Below are 22,739 nucleotides of genomic sequence, written 5' to 3' on the forward strand. Positions count from 1 at the left end.
TGGCAAACCCACAGCAAGCATTACCCACAATGCTGAAAAATTGGGAGCATTTCCCCTGAAATCAGGAAAAAGAATAGGGTACCCACTCTCACCACTACTATGTAACATAGTTTTGGAAGATTTGGCCACATCAATCAGAGGAGAAAAAGAAGTAAAAGGAATCCAGATAGGAAAAGAAGAAGTGAAACTCTCGGTGTTTGCAGATGACATGATCATCTACATAGAAAACACTAAAGACTCTACCAGAAAATTGCTACAGCTAATCAACGAATATAGTAAAGTTTCAGGATATAAAATTAACACAGAGAAATCCCTTGCATTCCTATACACTATCAATGAGAAAGCAGAAAGAGAAATTAAGGAAACAATACCATTCACCACTGCAACAAAAAGAATAAAATACTTAGGAGTATATCTACCTAAAGAAACAAAAGACCTATACATAGAAAACTATCAAACACTGATGAAAGAAATGACAGAAAACACACACTGATGGAGAAACATACCGTGTTCAAGGATTGGAAGAATGAATATTGTCAAAATGGCTATACTACCCAAAGCAATCTATAGATTCAATGCAATCCCTATCAAGCTACCAACGGTATTTTTCACAGAACTAGAACATATAATTTCACAATTTGTATGGAAATGCAAAAAACCTTGAATAGCCAAAGTAATCTTGAGAAAGAAGAATGGAACTGGAGGAATCAACCTGCCTGACTTCAGACTCTACTACAAAGCCACAGTCATCAAGACAGTATGGTACTGGCAAAAAGACAGAAATATAGATAAATGGAACAGAATAGAAAGCCCAGTGATAAATTGACACACCTACGGACACCTTATCTTCGACAAAGGAGGCAAGGATATATACAATGGAAAAGAGACAAACTCTTTAAAAAGTGGTGCTGGGAAAACAGGTCAATCACTTGTAAAAGAATGAAACTATAACATTTTCTAACACCATACACAAAAATAAACTCAAAATGGATTAAAGATCTAAATGTAAGAACAGAAACTATCAAACTCCTGGGGGGAAACATAGGCAAAACACTCTCCAACATGAATCACAGCAGGATCCTCTATGACCCACCTCCCAGAATATTGGAAATAAAAGCAAAAATAAACAAATGGGACCTAATGAAACTTAAAAGCTTTTGCACGACAAAGGAAACTATAATCAAGGTCAACAGACAGCCCTCAGATTGGGAGAAAATAATAGCAAATGAAGCAACAAAGAATTAATCTCAAAAATATACAAGCAACTCCTGTAGCTCAATTCCAGAAAAATAAATGACCCAATCAAAAAATGGGCCAAAGAACTAAACAGACATTTCTCCAAAGAAGACATACAGATGGCTAACAAACACATGAAAAGATGCTCATTATCACTCATTATCAGAGAAATGCAAATCAAAATCACAATGAGGTACCATTACACACCAGTCAGGATGGCTGCTATCCAAAAGTCTACAAGCAATAAATGCTGGGGAGGGTGTGGAGAAAATGATACCCTCTTACACTGTTTGTTGGGAATGCAAACTAGTACAGCCACTCTGGAGAACAGTGTGGAGATTTCTTAAGAAACTGGAAATAGAACTGCCATATGATGCAGCAATTTCACTTCTGGGCATACACACCGAGGAAACCAGATCTGAAAGGGACATGTGTACCCCAATGTTCATCGCAGCACTGTTTATAATAGCCAGGACATGGAAGCAACCTAAATGCCCATCAGCAGACGAATGGATAAGGAAGCTGTGGTACATATACACCATGGAATATTACTCAGCCATTAAAAAGAATTCATTTGAATCAGTCCTAATGAGACGGATGAAACTGGAGCCCATGATACAGAGTGAAGTAAGCCAGAAAGATAAAGAACATTACAGCATACTAACACATATATATGGAATTTTAAAAGATTGTAATGATATCCCTATATGCAAAACAGAAAAAGAGACACAGATGTACAGAACAGACTTTTGGACTCTGTGGGAGAAGGCGAGGGTGGGATGTTTCAAGAGAACACCATCGAAACATGTATATTATCTATAGTGAAACAGATCACCAGCCCAGGTGGGATGCATGAGACAAGTGCTCGGGCCTGGTGCACTGGGAAGACCCAGAGGAATCGGGTGGAGAGGGAGGTGGGAGGGGGAATCGGGATGGGGAATACATGTAACTCCATGGCTGATTCATGTCAATGTATGACAAAACCCACTACAATATTGTAAAGTAATTAGCCTCCAACTAATAAAAATAAATGAAAAAAAAAAAAAAAGATTTTGGATCATTTTTATTATCATTATTCTAAATACTTTTTCAGGTAGATTCCCTATCTCCTCCACTTTTGTTGGCATGGTGGGCATTTTTCACGTTCCTTTATCTGCTGGCTATTTGTCTGCCTTTTCATCTTATTTAGTTTGCTGTGTTTGGTGTGGCCTTTCTGTATTCGGGTAGTCTGTGGTTCCTTTTTATTGTGGAGGTTTCTCCCAGTGGGTGGGGTGGACGTTTGGCTTGTCGAGTTTGGCTGGTGAGGGAAGCTTGCAATGGTGTTCTGGTGGGTGGAGCTGGATTTCTTCTCCCTGAGTATAATGGAGTGTCCAGTAGTGAGTTTTGAGATGGGTCTATGGGTTTGGTGTGACGTTGGGCAGCCTGTATATTGATGCTCAGGGCTATGTTCCTGCATTGCTGGAGAATTTGCATGGTATGACTTGCCCTGGAACTTACTGGCTCTTGGGTGGTGGTTGGTTTCAGTGTAGGTATGGAGACTTTTGGATGACCTCTTATTAATTAATATTCTCTGTAGTCAGGAGATCTCTTGTGTTCTAGGTTTTGGGCTTAAGCCTCTGGCCTCTGGATTTCAGTCTTATTCTTCCAGTACCCTCAAGACTTCTCCCTCCATACAGCACTGATAATAAATCTTCTAGGTTAATGGTGAAAGGGTTCTCCACGTTGAGGGACACCCAGAGGGATTCACAGCATTACAAGAAGAGGAGAGGGAGGAAAGAGATAGAGGTAAGAAGGAGGAGAAAAAGGGGGATTCAAGAGAAGAGAGACAGATCTAGGCAGTACTCTGTTACCTAAGTGTTCCCCACAGCCGAGAATACCTACAGAGATTCACAGAATTGGATTGAGAAGGGGGAGGGCGGAAATGGAGGTGATCTAGGGGAGAAAAAGAGAGTTAAAAGTGGGAGAGAGTGATCAAACCATTCAGCACCCTCCTCAGTAAAAATGGATATTGTATCTTGGATCCTTAAATGTCAAAAGTTGATTTCAAATACTGAAAAACAAATATTAAAAATTTTGAGTAGAGGTTAGACTCTTAAAAATCCAATATATAAAAAAAAAAAAGACAAAAAATTTTATAAATATATATGAAGTTTGCTTTTAAAATATGGTCTTTTTTTTTGGCCAGGTTATAGTAGGTTATAAAATTGAATATTAAGGTGTAATAGAGGAGTAATTGAGGACTTTAAAAAAAAAAGAAAGATTTTTTTTTTTAATTAACAAAAAATAATAATAGTAAAAATATATCTAGGAATTTCTCAGGAGTTGTTGCAGGCAGTGTGGGTTCAGTTCAGTTTCAGATAGCTCCTTGTTCCAGCTTACACTTCTCAATATCTATACATCCCTTCCAGTGTAGTGGGTGTTAACTACAGGGATTTTAATCTGTTGCAGCAGTTAGGCGGTTCTTAGGTGGTTCCCTTTGTTTATTTGGCTTCTGTTTGGAGGTCTCTTCAGTGTCTAATTTCCACTCTGACACAAGTGGGCAGAGGTGGTCTGTTGTTTAGGTTTGCTTGTTCAGTCGTCCTGTGGGGAGGGAGGGGCACTGCAGACAAATATCACTGGCGTGTGTAGGGAGTACTCGCAGTGTTCCGGCCACACTGGGTTTGCCCCCGCTCACGGCGTGTGTGTTTCCCCGTCTCCACTGCTCAGGCTCCAGTCTTCTTTACAGGGAGTGGGCCCTAAATTGCGTGCACTTCCCAGGCATAATGCCCTCAGGTTCAGCTTCTCGGGTACTCCACAAAGGCCCAGACTCGGTTGGGCCTGCCTTTTGTGCCTTCCCCATCCAAGCAGCTCAGACAGTGAAGAGTTTGACGAGCGCACTCTCCCCGGGTGCAGTGCACCTTATTCCCTCCGTAGTCCCAGCCTGTTTCCTGTGCGCTGGTCAGGTGTGCCTTTTGTCTCTTCTGAGGATCTGATTTCTGGCTGCAACCCTCCCGGTGGATGTCAACCATCTAGAATCTCAGGAAATCTTTGGTTAGAGACTGGAAAGCCTGTTTGCAGTTTGGTAGGAAATGTCATCTCTGCAGCCATGTTTGCCCCTTTCCCCACCCCCCTGCCTCCTGCCTTCAGTGGGGGGTGGGCTGGTCCACACTGGCTAGCTCTTCTCTGGTATTCACTCAGTCCTTTGCTCTAGGAAGAGGTGGGTAGTGCCTAAGTTTAGGGCTTCTTTCACATTAATCTCTCTCTCTTGCTATCCCACAGTTTAAGTTGCTATCTCTTGTTAGCTTCCTCAGATTGCCCTCAGGGCTTTCAGGCCTGGACCTTACCCTAAGCAATGTGGCTGCCTGCTCCTCTCCATTCAGCCTCCACTTTTGGTGGCGAATGTGAGCATGGGGTACTTTTCTTCTGGGAGTTGTTTTTAGGCATGTTATCTGTGGGTTTTATTTATTATTCCTCCCAGTTTGGTTGCCCTCCAAGGTTCAAAAACTTACCTTAGACCCGCCAGTGAGAGGGTTTCCTGGTGTTTGGAAACTTCCTTTATTAAGACTCCCTTCCTGGGATGGATCACCATCCCAATACTATTGTCTCTCTTTTTATCTTTTATATTTTGTCCTACCTCCTTTTGAAGACAATGGGCAGCTTTTCTGGATGTCTGATGTCCTCTGTTAGAAATCAGAAGTTGTTTTGTGGAGGTTGCTCAGCACTCAAATGATCTTTTGATGAATTTATGGGGGAGAAAGTGGTCTCCCCATCCTATTTCTGTGCAATCTTAACTCCTCCCCCTGGAAAAGAGTGAAACCCTTGGACTGTAAGGATATCAAACCAGTCCATCCTAAAGGAAATCAGTCCAGAATATTCACTGGAAGGACTGATACTGAAGTTGAAGCTCCAATTATTTGCCCACCTGTTGGGAAGAACTGACTCATTGGAAAAGACCCTGATGTAAGTAAAGATTGAAGGCAGGAGGAGAAGGGGAAGACAGAGGATGAGATGGTTGGTTGGCATCACCAACTCGATGGACATGAGCTCGAGAAAGCTCCAGAAGTTGGAGATGGATAGGGAAGTCTGGCATGCTGCAGTCCATGATATTGCAAACAGATGGACACGACTGAAGGACTGAACTGAACTGAACAAATTGAAAACAAAACTAATAAATCTAATTGTATCAAGTTGGTGACTAGCTGCATATAACAACACATTACTTAAGTGGCTTTAAAATTCAGGCTTATGACTACATTCAGAGTGGATTATCTTCCAAGGAAAAATAAAAATACTGCCCATAAAAAAAAAAAAAAAAAAAAACACCTAAGAAAACCAAAGGAAAAAAGGGAAGAAATCTGAAACTGTATTGATTAACTTCAGTTTAGTTCAGTCACTCAGTCTTTTCCAACTCTTTTTGAGCCCATGAACTGCAGCTCTCCAGGAGTCCCTGTACATAACCAGCTCATGCAGTCCCCACAAACTCATGTCCATTGAGTCGGTGATGCTATCCAACCATCTCATCCTCTGTCATCCCCTTCTCCTCCTGCCCTCAATCTTTCCCAGCATCAGGGTCTTTTCAAATGAGTCAGCTCTTCGCATCAGGGGGCCAAAGTATTGGAGTTTCATCCTCAGCCTTAGTCCTTCCAGTGAACATTCAGGACTGATTTCCTTTAGGATAGACTGGTTGGATTTCCTTGCAGTTCAAGGGATGCTCAAGAGTATTCTCCAGCATCACGGTTCAAACGCATCAATTCTTCGGGTCTCAGCTTTCTTTATGGTCCAACTCTCACATCCATACACGACTGGAAAAAACATAGCCTTGACTAGATGGACCTTTGTTGACATAGTAATTTCCCTGCTTTTCAATATGTTCTCTAGGTTTGTCACAACTTTCCTTCCAGGGTGTAAGAGTCTTTTAATTTCATGGCTGCAATCACCTTCTGCAGTCATATTGGAGCCCATAAAAATAAAGTCAACCACTGTCTCCACTGTCTATTTGCCATGAAGTGATGGGACCAGATGTCATGATCTTAGTTTTCTAAATATTGAGCTTTAAGCCAACTTCTTAACTGTCCTCTTTCACCTTCATCAAGAGGTTCTTTAATTCTTCCTCACTTTCTGCCATAAGGGTTGTGTCATCTGCATATCCCAGTTTATTGATATTTCTCTTGGCCGTCTTGATACCATCCTGTGCTTCCTCCAGCCCAGCGTTTTCATGATGTAATCTGTATATAATTTAAATAAGCAGGGTGACAATATACAGCCTTGATGTACTCCTTTCTTATTTGGAACCAGTCTGTTTTACCACATCCAGTTCTAACTGTTGCTTCCTGACCTGCATACAGGATTCTCAAGAGACAGGTCAGGTGGTCTGGTATTCTCACCTCTTGAAGAATTTTCCACATTTTATTGTGATCCACACAGTCAAAGGGTTTTGCATAGTCAGTAAAGCAGAAGTATGTTTCCCCCCCCCCGCCCCTGGAATTCTCTTGCTTTTTCGATGATCCATTGGATGTTGGCAATATGATCTCTGGTTCCTCTAACTTTTCTAAAACCAGCATGAACATCTGGAAGTTCATGGTTCATGTATTGCTGAAGCCTGGCTTGGAGAATTTTAAGCAATACTTTACTAGCGTGTGAGATGAGTGCAATTGTGCAGTAGTTTGAGCATTCTTTGGGATTGCAATGAAAACTGACCTTTTCCAGTCCTGTGGCCACTGCTGTGTTTTCCAAATTTGCTGGCATATTGAATGCAGCACTATAACAGCATCATCATTCAGGATTTGAAAAATCTGAACTCGAATTTCATCACATCCACTAGATTTGTTCATAGTGATGCCTCCTAAGGACCACTTGACTTCACATTCCAGGATGTCTGACTCTAGGTGCATAATCACACCATCGTGATTATCTGGGTTGTGAAGATTTTTTGTACAGTTTTCCTGTGTATACTTGCCACCTCTTCTTAATATATTCTCCTTATGTTAGGGCCATATAATTTCTGTGCTTTATTGAACTTATCTTTGCATGAAATATTCCCTTGGTATCTCTAATTTTCTTGAAGAGATCTCTAGTCTTTCCCATGCTGTTGCTTTCCTCTATTTCTTTGCATTGATCGCTAAGGAAGGCTTTCTTATCTCTCCTTGCTATTCTTTGGAACTCTGTTTTCAAATGGGTATATCTTTCCTTTTCTCCTTTGCTTATTGCTTCCCTTCTTTTCAGACCTATCTGTAAGGCCTCCTCAGACAGCCATTTTGCTTTTTTGCATTTCTTTTTCTTTGGGATGATCTTGATTCCTGTCTCCTGTGCAATTTCATGAACCTCTGTCTATAGTTCAGCAGGCACTCTGTCTATTAGATATAGTCCCTTAAATCTATTTCTCACTTCCACTGTATATTCATAAGGGATTTGATTTAGGTCATACCTGAATGGTCTAGTGGTTTTTTCCACTTTCTTCAATTTCAGTCTGAATTTGGCATTAAGGAGTTCATGACCTGAGCCACAGTCAGTTCCCAGTCTTGTTCTTGCTGCCTGTATAGAGTTTCTCCATCTTTGGCTACAAAGAATATGATCAATCTGATTTTGGTGTCAACCATCCAGTGATGTCCATATGTAGAGTCTTCTCTTGTGTTGTTGGAAGCGGGGGTTTGCTATGACCAGTGCGTCCTCTTGGCAAAACTCCGTAAGTCTTTGCCCTGCTTCATTTTGTACTCCAAGGCCAAATTTGCGTGTTACTCCAGGTGTTTCTTGTCGTTCTACTTTTGCATTCCAGCCCAGTGTAATGAAAAGGACATTATTTTGGGTGTTAGTACTAGAAGGTCTTATAGGTCTTTGTAGAACTGTTCAACTTCAGCTTCTTCAGCATTACTGGTCAGGGCACAGACTTGGATTGCTGTGATATTGAATGGTTTGCCTTGGAAACAAACAGAGATCATTCTGTCATTGTTGAGATTGCATCCAAGTATTGCATTTCAGACTCTTTTGTTGACTATGATGGCTACTCCATTTCATCTAAGGGATTTCTGCCCACAGTATTAGATATAGTGGTCATCTGAGTGAAAATCACCCATTACAATCCATCTTAGTTTGCTGATTTCTAGAACGTTGATGTTCACTCTTGTCATCTCCTGTTTGACTGCTTCTAATTTGCCTTTATTCATGAACATAACAATCCAGGTTCGTATGCAGTATTGCTCTCTACAGCATCGAATCTTTCTTCTATCACCAGTCCCATCCACAACTGGGTGTTGTCTTTGCTTTGGCTCCATCCCTTCATTCTCTCTGGAGTTGTGTGTCCACTGATCTCTAGTAGTATATTGGGCACCTACCAATGTGGGGAGTTCATCTTTCACTGTCCTTTGTTTTTCCCTTATTATACTGTTCATGGGGTTCTCAAGGCAAGAATACTGAAGTGGTTTGCCATTCCCTTCTCCAGTGGATCACATTCTGTCAGACCTCTCCACCATGACCCGTCTGTCATGGGTGGCCCCACATGGCATGGCTTAGTTTCACTGAGTTACACAAAGCTGTGGTCCGTGTGACAGATTGACTAGTTGTCTGTGATTGTGGCATCAGTCTGTCTGCCCTCTGATGCACTCTGTCGGTGCCTACCATCTTCCTTGGGTTTCTCTTACCTTGAACTTGGGGTCTCTCTTCACTGCTGCTCTGGCAAAGCACAACCGCTACTCCTTACCTTGGAACTAGTGTAGCTCCTCTAGGCTGCCATCCCTGATTTTGGATTTGGGGAAGCTCCTCTCCAACGTGCTTCTGTGCTGCCCTAGCAACCGTCACACTTCTGCCCCACCATCGCTGTGGCTAGCAGTAATTCAACAACTTATTCTTCCTGATATTGTTTCTGTTATTGTGACAGAATCATATGTATATTAATAGCTAAAAGCAAGACAATAATTAAAACTAATGCTCTGATGTAAGCCTTTCAGTGGCTAGAAAAAGAGGCTCACACATAACATAAAGAAGTTTAATTAAAACCCTTTGTCTTAAGTCTTGAACTGAAAGCATAAGTTTGTACCAACTAATTATATTCCATTTTATTTTATTTTCTATGGAAAATGTATACTTCCTCCTGTGACCACTGTAAAACCTAGAAGCAAGACAACTTGATAACAGTGAGTGTTCTGAGGTCTAACTTGTAGCTTCTAAATACGTTTCCCATCAGACGATCGTCAAGAGATGGCTGATTTTCAGGACTGAGTCAAGAAATGCACAAAATAATGTTGGGAATCTGGAATGACAGGAACCTGAGGGGACTTCAAAGACCAGTGAGGACTGGACAGAAAGTTTAGGACTCCAAATGAAAAGGCCAAACATCTACCAGTTTGTTGGGCAGAATGATATTTCTGCTTCTCAACACACTGTTTATGTTTGTCATAGCTTTCCTGCCAAGAAGCAAACTTCTTCTGATTTCATGGCCACAGTCACCATCCACACTGGTTTCAGAGGATGGGATGAAGAAATCTGTCACCACTTCCACCTTTTCTCCTTCTATTCACCTTGAAGAATGGGGCTGGATCCCATGATCACAGTGTTCTAATATTTAATTTTAAGCTGCTCAAATGTGCCCAAATGTTAATAAGCAACATCTAATTTGTCACTGTGATAAACTGCTAGGGCACCAACTCACCATTCTGAGCACTGAGAAAGGAAATAATCATCAATATGTATGCTATTTTTGGTTCTATTAAGCATATGTTATGTAACTACAAGGGGGTTCCAGGAAAACAATCTGGACTGTCCCTTCTGGGGGTGATTAGAGAGTGATGGGGAGCATCTATAATACAGATGAAGACTCACTCATCAGCCTGCAGCTCACCTCCTGCTGTGGAAGTCTATTTCCTAGTAGACCAAGGACCTGTACTGGTCCTGGCCCACTGTGCTGGTATTGTGGACTCTTGCTCTAAACCCAATAGTGCTACATTCTGTAAGACAAATCACCCTGCTTCCTCTCAGTTTCTGAACAAGTAAATGGCATTAAAATTGGGAGAGGAACATTTATTTTGTCTTAAAGGAGAACAACCAAGTGCAACAAATGAGAACAATCTTTCAATAAACTTTGAAAAGACAACTGCCTTTTGAGAATCAGGGAAATTTCCATATGGACTGGATATAAGATGTTCATTTTACTGGGAACAAAAGAGCAATTTTTTCACATCCTATCATTTTACCCCAAATACTCATTATGTACATTTTGTGAAAACTTCATCTTGTCCCTAAAATACTTCAGAAAAAATAAATATGGAGTAAAAGAGAGAATGAAATGAGGGCCTGTCTTGATTTAAAAACATATCTGCATAGCTGCTATGGATTGAATTGTGTCCACCCTTGACTCCCAATGTGATGGAATTAGGAAGTAGGGTCTTTGCGAGGTACTGCAGGTTGATATGATGTTTTGATAGTGGTCCCTCATGATGGGATTAGCCTCTCCCTCTTTTTCTTTCTTATTCTCCCTCTTCCTCCTTCCCTTCCCCCACCACGTGTGTGATCATGACAACAAGATAAAGACCTGATGCAAGTCAAGAATGTCTTTACTGGGGGGTAGCTAGGATGGCAGAGGAATAGGATGCAGAGACCACTTTCTCCCCTACAAATTCATTGAAAGAACATTTGAACACTGAGCAAACTGCACAAAACATCTTTTGATTGCTAGCAGAGGAAATTAGGCACCCAGAAAAGCAGCCCATTGTCTTCCAAAGGAGGTAGGGCAAAATATAAAAGATAAAAAGAGAGACAAAAGAGCTAGGGACAGAGACCTGTCCCCAGAAGGGTGTCGTAATAGAGGAAGTTTCCAAAACCAGGAAACCCTGTCACTGGCGAGCCTGGGGGAAGTTTTTGAATCTCAGAGGGCAAACTAACTGGGAGGAAAAATAAATAAAACCACAGATTACATGCTTAAAAGCAACTCCCAGCAGAAATGTGCCCCAGACGCTTGCATCCGCCACCAGCAAGTGAGGGCTGAATGGAGAGGAGTAGGAGGCATTGCTTCAGAACAAAAGAAAGACTGAGCAATTCCAGGGAAGAGCTAGTTGGTGGCAGACTGGCCCATCTACCGCTGGAGGCAGGAGGCAGGGGGGAGTGGAAAAGAGCAAACTCGGGCTCAGAGAGGGCATTCCCTACCAAACTGCAAAAAGGTTCCCAGTTTTTAACCTAAGACTTCTTGAGATTCTGAATGGTTGACATCTGCCAGGAGGGTCGCGGCTAGAGACCAGATCCCCAGAACAGACACAAGGCACACCAAACCGATGTGCGTGGAAACTGAGGCAGGGACCGCAGAGGGGATAAGGAGCACTGTACCCGGGGAGAGTACGCTGGTCAAGCTCCTGGCTGCCTGAGCTGCTCCGGCCAGGGAAGGCACAAAACGCAGGCCCAATGGAGTCTACGCTTTTGTGGAGTACCCAAAAACTGGAACTGCACACAACTCAGGGCCCGCTCCCTATTGAGCAGCCTGGAGCCTGAGCAGTGTAGCACTCGCGCCATGAGTTCGGGCAAACCCAGTGTGGCCAGAACAGTGTGAGTGCTCCCCACAGACACCAGTGATATTTGTCTACAGTGCCCCTCCCTCCCCACAGCACGAATGGACAAGTGAACCTAAACAAGAAACCACCTCCACCCAGTTGTGTCAGGGTGGAAATTAGACACACTACGAGACCTGCAAATGGAAGCCAAATAAACAAAGGGAACCACTTCAGAAGTGATTGGTGCAACAGATTAAAATCCCTGTAGTTAACACCGACTACACTGGAAGAGGCCTATAGATATTGAGAAGTGTAAGCTGGAACAAGGAGCTGTCTGAAACTGAACCAAACCCACAATGCCCGCAACAGGCCCAGAGAAATTCCTAGATATATTTTTATTATTTTTTAAATTAATTTTTTCTTTTTTTATACTTTTTTCTTTTATTTTCTTTTAAAATTCCCTATTCCTCCTCTATTACTCCTTAATTTTCATTTTCATATATTTTTACAATTTTTAAATTATTTTTCCATTTTTTTCTTTTATTTTCACTTAAAGTCCTCTATTGGTCCTCTATTACTCCTTAATTTTCATTTTAATTTCACTGTAAACTTGCAAAAAAAGACCCCATTTTTAAAGCAAACTTCATATGTATTTCTTAAATTTTTTTGTGTTTTTGTTTTTAATATTGTATTTTTAAGAGTCTAAAGTCAAAAAAAAAAATTAAAAAAAGAGTCTAACCTCTACTCTAGATTTTTAATCTTTGTTTTTCAGCATTTGTTATCAATTTTGGACATTTAAGAATCCAATATTCAGTACCCATTTTTACTCAGGAGTGTGATGATTACTCTTTCCCCCTTTTGACTCGCCTTTTTCTCCCCCAGATCACCTCTATTTCCTCCCTCCCCCTTCTCTTCTCAATCCAATTCTGTGAATCTCTGTGTGTGATCTGGGCTACAGAGAACACTTACGGAACAGAGCACTGCATAGATCTGTCTCTCTCGTCTTGAGTCCCCCTTTTTCTCATCCTGCTCATCTCTATCTCCTTCCTCCCTCTCCTCTTCTTCATGTAAGTCTGTGAAACTTTCTGGGTGTCACTCACGGTGGAGAATCGTTTCACCATTAACCTAGAAGTTTTATTATCAGTGCTGTATAGTTGGAGAAGCCTTGAGGCTACTGGAAGAATAAGACTGAAAGCCAGAGGCAGGACACTTAAGCGCAAAACCTGGAACACCAGAGAACTCCTGACTACAGGGAACATTAAGTAATAAGAGATCATCCAAAAGCCTCCACACCTACATTGAAACCAACAACCACCCAAGAGCCAATAAGTTCCAGAGCAAGACATAACACACAAATTCTCCAGCAACGCAGGAATATAGCCCTGAGAATCAACATACAGGCTGCCCAAAGTCACACCAAACTCATAGACCCATCTCAAAACTCATTACTAGACACTCGATTGCACACCAGAGAGAAGAAATCCAGTTCCATGCACCAGAACACTGATGCAAGCTTCCCTAACCAAGAAACCTTGACAATCCAACCGTCCAACCCAACCCACTGGGAGAAACCTCCACAACAAAAAGGAACAATAGACGACCAGAATACAGAAAGGCCACTCAAAACACCACAATATAAACAAGATGAAAAGGCAGAGAAAAACCCAACAAGTAAAGGAACATGAAAAATGCCCACCAAGCCAAACAAAAGAGGAGGAGATAGGGAATCTACCTGAAAAAGGATTTAGAATAATGATAATAAAAATGATCCAAAATCTTGAAAACAAAATGAAGTTACAGATAAATAGGCTGGAGACAAGGATTGAGAAGTTGCAAGAAATGTTTAACAAGGACCTGGAAGAAATAAAAAAGAGTCAATTATAAATGAATAATGCAATAAATGAGATCAAAAACATTCTGGAGGGAACCAAAAGTAGAATAACGGAGGCAGAAGATACGAAAAGTGAGGTAGAAGATAAAATGGTGGAAATACATGAAGCAGAGAGGAAAAAAGAAAAAGGAATCAAAAGAAAGGAGCACAACCTCAGGGACCTCTGGGACAATGTGAAAGGCCCCAACATTCGAATCATGGGAGTCCCAAAAGAAGAAGACAAAAGAAAGGCCATGAGAAAATACTCGAGGAGATAATAGCTGAAAACTTCCCTAAAATGGGGAAAGAAATAGTCGCACAGGTCCAGGAAACCCAGACAGTCCCAAACAGGATAAACCCAAGGTGAAACACCCCAAGACACATATTAATCAAATTAACAAAGATCAAACACAAAGAACAAAAATTAAAAACAGCAAGGGAGAAACAACAAATAACACACAAAGAGATTCCCATAAGGATAACAGCTGATCTTTCAATAGAAACTCTTCAGGACAGAAGGGAATGGCAGGACATACTTAAAGTAATGAAAGAGAATAACCTACAGCTGAGATTACTGTACCCAGCTTGGATCTCATTCAGATATGAAGGAGAATTCAAAAGCTTTACACACAAGAAAAAGTTGAGAGAATTCACCAACACCAAGGCAGCTTTCAACAAATGATAAAGGTCTTCTCTAGACAGGAAACACAGAAAGATTGTATGAATACAAACCCAAAACAACAAAGCAAATGACAACGGGACCATACCTATCAATAATTACCTTAAATGTAAATGGGTTGAATGCCTCAACCAAAAGACAAAGTTTGGCTGAATGAATAAGAAAAGAAGACCCCTATATATGCTGTCTACAAGAGACCCACCTCAAAACAAGGGACACATACGGACTGAAAGTGAAGTGCTGTAAAAAAAAAATTTCACACAAACGGAGACCAAAAGAAAGCAGGAGTCACAATACTCATATCAGATAAAAGAGACTTTAAAATAAAGGCTATGAAAAGAGACATAGAAGGACACTACATACTGATCAAAGGATCAATCCAAGAAGAAGATATAACAATTATAAATATATATGCACCCAACACAGGAGCACCTCAATATGTAAGGCAAATGCTAAGGAGTATGAAAGGGGAAATTAACAATAACATAATAATAGTGGGAGACTTTAATACCCCACTCACACCTATTGATAGATCAACTATACAGAAAATTAACAGGGGAACACAAACTTTAAACGACACAATGCACAAGCTAGACCTAATTGATATCTATAGAACATTTCACCCGAAAACAATCAATTACAACTTTCTCTCAAGTGCACATGGAACCTTCTCCAGAATAGATCACATCTTGGGACATAAAATTAACCTTGGTAAATTCAAAAAACTTGAAAAAAATCCAGTTATCTTTTGTAAACACAATGCAAAGTCTAGATCTCAACAGCAGGAAAAAAATTTTAAAAATTCCAACATATGGAGGCCTAATAACACGCTTCTGAATAACCAAGAAATCATAGAAGAAACCGAAAAAGAAATCAAAATATACATAGAAGCGAATGAAAATTAAAACAAAACAACCCAAATCCGATGGGACACTATAAAAGCAGTGCTAAAAGGAAGGTTCATAACATTACAGGCTTATCTCAAGAAACAAGAAAAAAGTTAAATAAATAATCTAGATTTACACCTAAAGCAACTAGAGAAGGAAGAAATGAAGAAACCCAGGGTTAGTAGAAGGAAAGAAATCTTAAAAAACAGGGCAGAAATAAATGCAAAAGAAATAAAAGAGACCATAGCAAAAATCAACAAAGCTAAAAACTGGGTTTTTGAAAAGACAAACAATATTGACAAACCATTAGCAAGACTCATCAAGAAACAAAGGGAGAAGAACCAAATCAACAAAGTTAGAAAAGAAAATGGAGAGATCACAACAGGCAATACTAAAATACAAAGGATCATAAGAGATGACTACTAGCAGCTCTATGCCAATAAAATGGACAACTTGGAAGAAATGGACAAATCCTTAGAAAAGTATAACTTTCCAAAACAGAACCAGGAAGAAATCGAAGATCTGAACAGACTCATCACAAGCATGGAAATTGAAACTGTAAACAGAAATCTTCCAGCAAACAAAAGCCCAGGACCAGATGGCCTCACAGCTGAATTCTACCAAAAATTTAGAGAAGAGCTAACAAATATCCTACTCAAACTCTTCCAGAAAATTGCAGAAGAAGCTAAACTTCCAAATTCATTCTATAAGGCCACCATCACCCTAATTCCAAAACCAGACAAAGATGCCAGAAAAAAAGAAAACTACAGGCCAATATCACTGATGAACATAGATGCAAAAATCCTTAACAAAATTCTAGCAAACAGAATCCAACAACATATTAAAAAAAATCATACACCACGACCAAGTGGGCTTTATCCAAGGAATGCAAGATTTTTAATTCCACAAATCAGATCAATGTAATACACCCATTACAATTGAAGATAAAACCATATGATTATCTCAATAGATGCAGAGAAGCTTTGACAAATTCAAATCCATTTTGATAAAAAACTCTCCAGAAAGCCGAATAGAAGAACATAACTACATAATAAACAGCTGCATATGGCAACACAACACAAGCATTACCCACATGGTAAAAATTGGAAGAATTCCCCCTTGAAATCAGGAACAAGAACAAGATTGTCCACCTCGCGCAAATACCTATTCCATAGTTTTGGAAGTGCTGGCCAACCGCAATCAGAGAAGAAAGAATAAAAGGAATCCAATAGGAAAAGAAGAAGTGAAACTCTCACTGTTGCAGAGACATGATCCTCTACATAAAGAAACCCTAACGACTCTTACCAGAACATTACTAGAGCGAATCAATGAATATAATAAAGTTGCAGGATATAAAATTAACAAACAGAAATCCCTTGCATTCCTAAAAAAAAAAAAAAAAAAAACAGAAAGAGAAATTAAGGAAACAATACCATTCACCATTGCAACAAAAAGAATAAAATACTTAGGAGTATATCTACCTAAAGAAACAAAAGACCTATACATAGAAAACTATAAACACTGATGAAAGAAATCAAAGAGGACACAAACAGATGGAGAAATATACCATGTTCATGGATTGGAAGAATCAATATTGTCAAAATGGCTATACTACCCAAAGCAATCTATTGATTCAATGCAATCCCTATAACCCTAGCAGTGGTATCCTTCACAGAATAGAACAAATAATTCACAATTTGTATGGAAATTAAAAAAAAAAAAAAAAACTTGAATAGCCAAAGCAATCTTGAGAAAGAAGAATGGAACTGGAGGAACAACCTGCCTGACTTCAGGTTCTACTACAAAGCCACAGTCATCAAGACAGTATGGTACTGGCACAAAGACAGAAATATAGATCAATGGAACAGAATAGAAAGCCCAGAGATAAATCCACATACCTATGGACACCTTATCTTTGACAAAGGAGGCAAGGATATACAATGGAAAAAAAGACAACCTCTTTAACAAGTGGTGCTGGGAAAACTGGTCAACCACTTGTAAAAGAATGAAATTAGAACACTTTCTAACACCATACACAAAAATAAACTCAAAATGGATTTAAGATCTAAATGTAAGACCAGAAACTATAAAACTCCTAGAGGAGAACATAGGCAAAACACTCTCTGACATAAATCACAGCAGGATCCTCTATGACCCACACAGAATAATTAGAATAAAAGCAAAAATAAACAAATGGGACCTAATGAAAACTAAAGCTTCCTGCCACAACAAAGGAAACTAATACGGGAAGTGAAAAAATAGCCTTCAGAATGGGTGAAATTAAATAGCAAAGAAGAAATAGACAAAGGGTTAATCTCAAAATATACAAGCCAACTCCTGCAGCTCAATTCCAACCATAATGACCAAGTCAAAGAATGGGCCTAAAGATCTAAATAGACATTTCTCCAAATGAAGACATACATATGGCTAACAACAAAACACATGAGATGCTCAACATCACTCATATAAGAAATGCAAAATCAAAACCACAATGAGGTACCATTACTCGCCAATCAGGATGGCTGCTATCCAAAAGTCTACAAGCAATAAAATGCTGGAGAGGATGTGGAGAAAAGGGAACCCTCTTACACTGTTGGTGGGAATGCAAACTAGTACAGCCGCTATGGAGAACAGTGTGGAGATTTCTTAAAAAAACTGGAAATAGAACTGCCATATGACCCAGCAATCCCACTTCTGGGCATACACACTGAGGAAACCAGATCTGAAAGAGACACGTGCACCCCAATGTTCATCGCAGCACTGTTTATAATAGCCAGGACATGGAAGCAACCCAGATGCCCATCAGCAGACGAATGGATAAGGAAGCTGTGGTACATATACACCATGGAATATTACTCAGCCATTAAAAGAAATTCATTTGAATCAGTTCTAATGAGATGGATGAAACTGGAGCCCATTATACAGAGTGAAGTAAGCCAGAAAGATAAAGAACATTACAGCATCCTAACACATATATATGGAATTTAGAAAGATGGTAATGATAACCCTATATGCAAAACAGAAAAAGAGACACAGATGTACAGAACAGACTTTTGGACTCTGTGGGAGAAGGCGAGGGTGGGATGTTTCCAGAGAACAGCATTGAAAACAAGTATACTATCAAGGGTGGAACAATCACTAGCCCAGGTTGGATGCATGAGAAGAAGTGCTCAAGATTGGTGCACTGGGATAGATCCAAGGCTGGGATGGAGATGGGAGGTGGGAGGGGGGATCGGGATGAAGGCAACACATGTAAATGCATGGCTGATTCATGTCAATGTAATCGAAAAAAACACTACACATATGTAAGTATTAGCCTCCAACTAATAAAAATAAATGGAAACAATAAATAAATAAATAAAATAAAAATTAAAAAAAAAAAAAAAGAAAGTCTTTACTGGGAACACAACTGTCCACACCTTGATGCTGCATAGTCTCCAACTATGACAACCCGTGGGACTAAGAGGTTAGTTTTGTAGTTATAGATGTCAATGATGAAATGTGAGTTCATGACACTCTTCTTTTATGATTTGTTATTGTGTGAAATTGTTTAGGTAGTAGAAGTTTAATACAAGGTCCATTTTGAAGTTTCTTCTTATGATACCTGAGGAGACCAAGATAGCAGCATTCCAGGCAGGTTCCCAATGAATGAGTGATTGGAGGACCCCATACTCCTTACTCACATCTCATCTCTTTCATCTGAAAATGTCCCCCAGATCTTGAAAAACCACGGCCTCGCCCGCACCGCCCCTCCACCACCATCTGCATCTCCTTTTCCCTGCTACGCTGAGTTATCTAGGTGGAGATGTTGAATCAGGACAGGGTCTGGAAGCAGAAGGAATGCAGACATTTTTAAAAACAATGAACTGTGCAGAGCCCTTCTTGGTTTTCCCTTCCTTAGGGGCATCGTCGGGTGAGTTATGGGGCCTGGGTAAGGAATGAGCCACAAGTGGGACTCCATAGGTAGCTGCAAGTGAAGGGAGGAGGAATTCAGAATCCAGTAACCAGGAGGTGGGCAGTTTGCACAGGACCCAGGAGAGAAGGAAGAAGCATTGGGAAAAGAATAGTGCCTAACAGAGGGCCAGACCTACCTGAGTCATTGGTAAAACATGGACGTCATGTCAGTCCCGCTGGAATTCCTCACTCCAGATGTGGAGGGGATAGAGCGTACTCACTGCCAAGGAGTCCGAGGAAATGACAGCCTCCCCCAGAGGCCCTTGATTCCATTCTAACTGTGTGTATCCTCCCCAAGCCGAGAGAGCAGGTCACCAACAAGATGACGTACTTGAAAATCAGTGTTAAATATTAGAAAAATTTATCCAAGAGTTCCTGGCATATCTTGTTCCCGAGTTTTGTAGGAGATGGATTCCACAGCCCTAATTTGGGTTACTTGCTGAGAATCTACAAAGCTTCCCCGTTGGTAACTTCTGACTTATATAAATGACCTGACCTCATCCTACAGAACCGCAAGTGATGGTGAAGTTCCAGTGGCAGGCCTCTAAGGTCCTCGGTGTCCCTTGCGGCTGTGTGCAAGTGGTCTAACACACCCAGTACTGACAGGACACAGGAACATCCAGACGGTTACAGCCCCTGCCACCAAGAGCCTGCTCACATGCCTCAGCAACAACACCTCTGAGCCATTGTCCACTGATTGGCACTGACTTCAGGCTGGAAACAAGTGTTTCTGGAGCAACTCCAGTCTCCCTCTCCAAGAGAATGGGAACTGAACACTGGGTGTATGTCTCATCTTAAAGCTGCCAGAGTTAAGTGAATGACTTGGGACAACGGAACTTGGTTCTCAGGCTAGGAGAATTCAGGGAAGGGCAAGATGAGTGAAGCTAATTACATCCACTGCTGAGGAGCTCCCAGATAACTGCAAACACCAGAGTGAAAGTTCCTTTTCTGTTGCCCCTCAAAGTCTGTCTCAGACTTGAACCAGCAAAACCTGCTCCCTGGTAGCAGCAGGAGAAGTGAGAGGGTTAACAGGCAGGAAGGCCAGGGGCCCCAAATAGTAGTCGGAAGGAGCTGCAGTGATAGCAGGAGTTTGAGCAACCATTTGTAACTTAAAAGCTTTCATGCGACTAGAAACAAATCTAGTTACACAGTTACAGATGCAGGGAGCAAACAGCAAAAACAAAACAATCAGAATTATTGTAATTAAGATAGTTTTCCACCATGGGGAACTAGTTAACGTCTCCCAAAGTGAGGCAATTGAGGCTTCAGGAGTATCCATGGCCCCAATCATCTTGTTCATGTGTTTAGTAAAAATGAGTAACATTAGTGCTCATATCAGGTATATATGTGCAGCATTGAGTATGAATGATGGCACAAGTTCCTCCTTGTGCAGCTGTCAGAATATCTAAAGCCAATCTGTTTTGTAAAACCACCTTTCTAATTTGTGCTTGTTCAGCATTAAGAGCTGAAATAGCTTTTTGAGACTCTTGTAATGCCTGTTGAGTAAAATTAGTCAAAGCATCTACTCGTAGCATAACATCTGTAGTTCCCAAAGAGGGGACAAACACTGCAGCTAAATAATCATACCAGTGAAATACAGACCTTGCCCACCGAGTTTTAAGGTGGGGTAAATTAGCAGGCTTTTCTGGAAGCTCTGAAAATATAAAACCATGAGTAAAGGCTAGACCCAGGGGGCATCTCCCTATCCAGCCAGGGGGAAGCCAAGCCCATAGGTAAGAGCCACATATCCAGTAAGTCCCGTTTGGGGCAAGCCAGCGTGACTGAGATACCCAGTCCCAATTAGTGCCTGGCCAGACAAAGGGAGGTCCTGAACTGGGATTGGAAAACACGGGAATGATTACGTTACATATTTTTTGAGGCAAAAATCCCAATTGTTTCCAATCAGTGTAATTAAGTTGCTGGCTAACTTTGGGGGATGGCTCTGCTTGTTCCCAGCATATAGGGGCAGTAGATATTAGACGTCCCTTTTCAGGAGTTAGCCATATAACCTCATCCCATATTTGATAAACGTCAGGTAAAAAACCATCAGATCTAGACCTATTTGTCTTATGTGCAGCAAAATAGTGATCAAACTGAGACAGTGTATAATCAAAATTAAAAGTCACATTATGTCCATAGTTAAGGTACAAAGTATTGCACCAGTCCATTCTAGGGTTGTTAGATGTCATCAGACGAAGAAGAGGCATCACATGTGATTGTTGTCGAAGGTATTCACAGACTTGGAGAAAGTCCTTTCCTTGAAGTGGAGATGTCCACCACGGGAAGCCTTTCACTGATGAAGAGGGGAGTGCTCCGCAGACCCAGCAGTTAGACCGATTGTGGAATGCAGCATAGGAGTGAGCCCAGGACAGGAAGGCATTGTCTTGAGGATCAAAGGGCAGACTCAGGATTTCTGGAGTCAGCAGAAGTAGGCTCACATAGATTATCAGGCCCATCTGAAACATACAAAGTCAGAGCATAGAAAGTAAAAACATAAAATGACATCACTTAGTTCTGGTCAGGGTGCCACCTCTTGACTCGAGTGTGATGTACCCACGAATCAATTCCTGGGACTTTGACAGCTGTGGGAGAAGAAAGAATAACCTGGTAAGGGCCTTCCCAGAGGGGCTCGAGGGATGAGCCCCCAGATCCCAATGTTTTATGAGGACCTCGGTTCCTGGCTCAAATAGAGGCTTGCTGGATTCAGAGGCTGGGTCAGGAGTCGTCTCCCGGAGTTCTGTTAATGCCTGTTGAAAAGCTGAGAGCTGAGTTACATAATTAGTTAACTCTAAGGCCTCAGGATCTATAACAATGTCTGTGCGTAAGAAAGGCCTTCCATAAATACATTCAAAGGGGGACAGTCCCTCCTTTTTTGGGGCAGTTCGAGCCCTCATTAAAGCTATGGGTAGGACTTTAATCCAGTTGTCTTGCGTTTCTTGAGTTAATTTGCGCAGATGTCTTTTGATAATGTCATTAGCTTTTTCAACCTTTCCTGAGGACTGGGGTCTCCAGGAACAGTGTAAGTGATACTCTATTCCTAGAGCTTTAGACACCCCCTGAGTTACAGCAGCTTTAAAGGCAGAACCATTGTCACTCTGAAGGCTCCGTGGCAGCCCAAACCTGGGGATAATTTCATGGATTAAAATCTTTATAACCTCCTTAGCTTGTTCACTACGACAGGGGAACGCCTCAACCCATCCAGTAAAAGTATCTACCCAAACTTGTAAGCAAGAATATCCATTAGCTTTTGGCATATGAGTAAAATCAATTTCCCAGTCTTCTCCAGGATACTTTCCCTTTCGTTGTAATCCAGATTTTGCTAGCTTTTCAGTCTTTGGGTTATTTTTCTGACATACCTCACACCGTTTGATAATGTTCTTTAAAGTTTTCATTATATTTTTACCTTCAAACAAACGAGAAGCCATCTGGTAAGTACTTTCTACACCCAAATGAAAACTCTGATGTAAACCCTTAAGAATTTTCCACTGAGCATTTTCAGGAGTTATTAATCGTCCATCCTCGGACTGTAACCATCCTTTATCAGTAATCTTTGCTCCTCTTTTCTCATATCTTTCTAATTCTTCCTCAGTATATTGTGGTTTTTCCTGTTCCACAGGACCTGTCCAGATCAAAGGCGTCTGTAGGGAGGGGGTTTCGTAAAGTGC

General features: G+C 41.0%; 1 protein-coding gene and 1 long non-coding RNA gene across 2 annotated transcripts; one reads left to right on the top strand and one right to left on the bottom strand.

Annotated features, from left to right (window-relative positions):
- The first annotated feature begins 29 nt into the window (after positions 1 to 29).
- LOC122430912 lies at positions 30 to 16,411 on the top strand. Its single transcript, XR_006266404.1, has 3 exons — positions 30 to 151; positions 3,429 to 3,431; positions 16,342 to 16,411. It is a non-coding gene; the product is annotated as an uncharacterized LOC122430912 (long non-coding RNA).
- A 3,710-nt stretch (positions 16,412 to 20,121) lies between these two features.
- LOC122430618 (endogenous retrovirus group PABLB member 1 Env polyprotein-like) lies at positions 20,122 to 21,524 on the bottom strand. The gene has a single exon (XM_043451343.1). The coding sequence runs from the start codon at positions 21,279 to 21,281 to the stop codon at positions 20,379 to 20,381; it is 903 nt and encodes a 300-aa protein (XP_043307278.1). The 5' UTR covers positions 21,282 to 21,524; the 3' UTR covers positions 20,122 to 20,378.
- Between the last annotated feature and the right edge of the window lie 1,215 nt (positions 21,525 to 22,739).

Source organism: Cervus canadensis, chromosome 29 (genome assembly GCF_019320065.1).
Source record: "Cervus canadensis isolate Bull #8, Minnesota chromosome 29, ASM1932006v1, whole genome shotgun sequence".
In the NCBI taxonomy this organism is placed as follows: Eukaryota; Metazoa; Chordata; class Mammalia; order Artiodactyla; family Cervidae; genus Cervus; species Cervus canadensis.

Excerpts from the sequence above, each read along its gene's own strand:
- LOC122430618 (XM_043451343.1), bottom strand. The coding sequence starts at position 21,281 with ATGCCTCTTCTTCGTCTGATGACATCTAACAACCCTAGAATGGACTGG.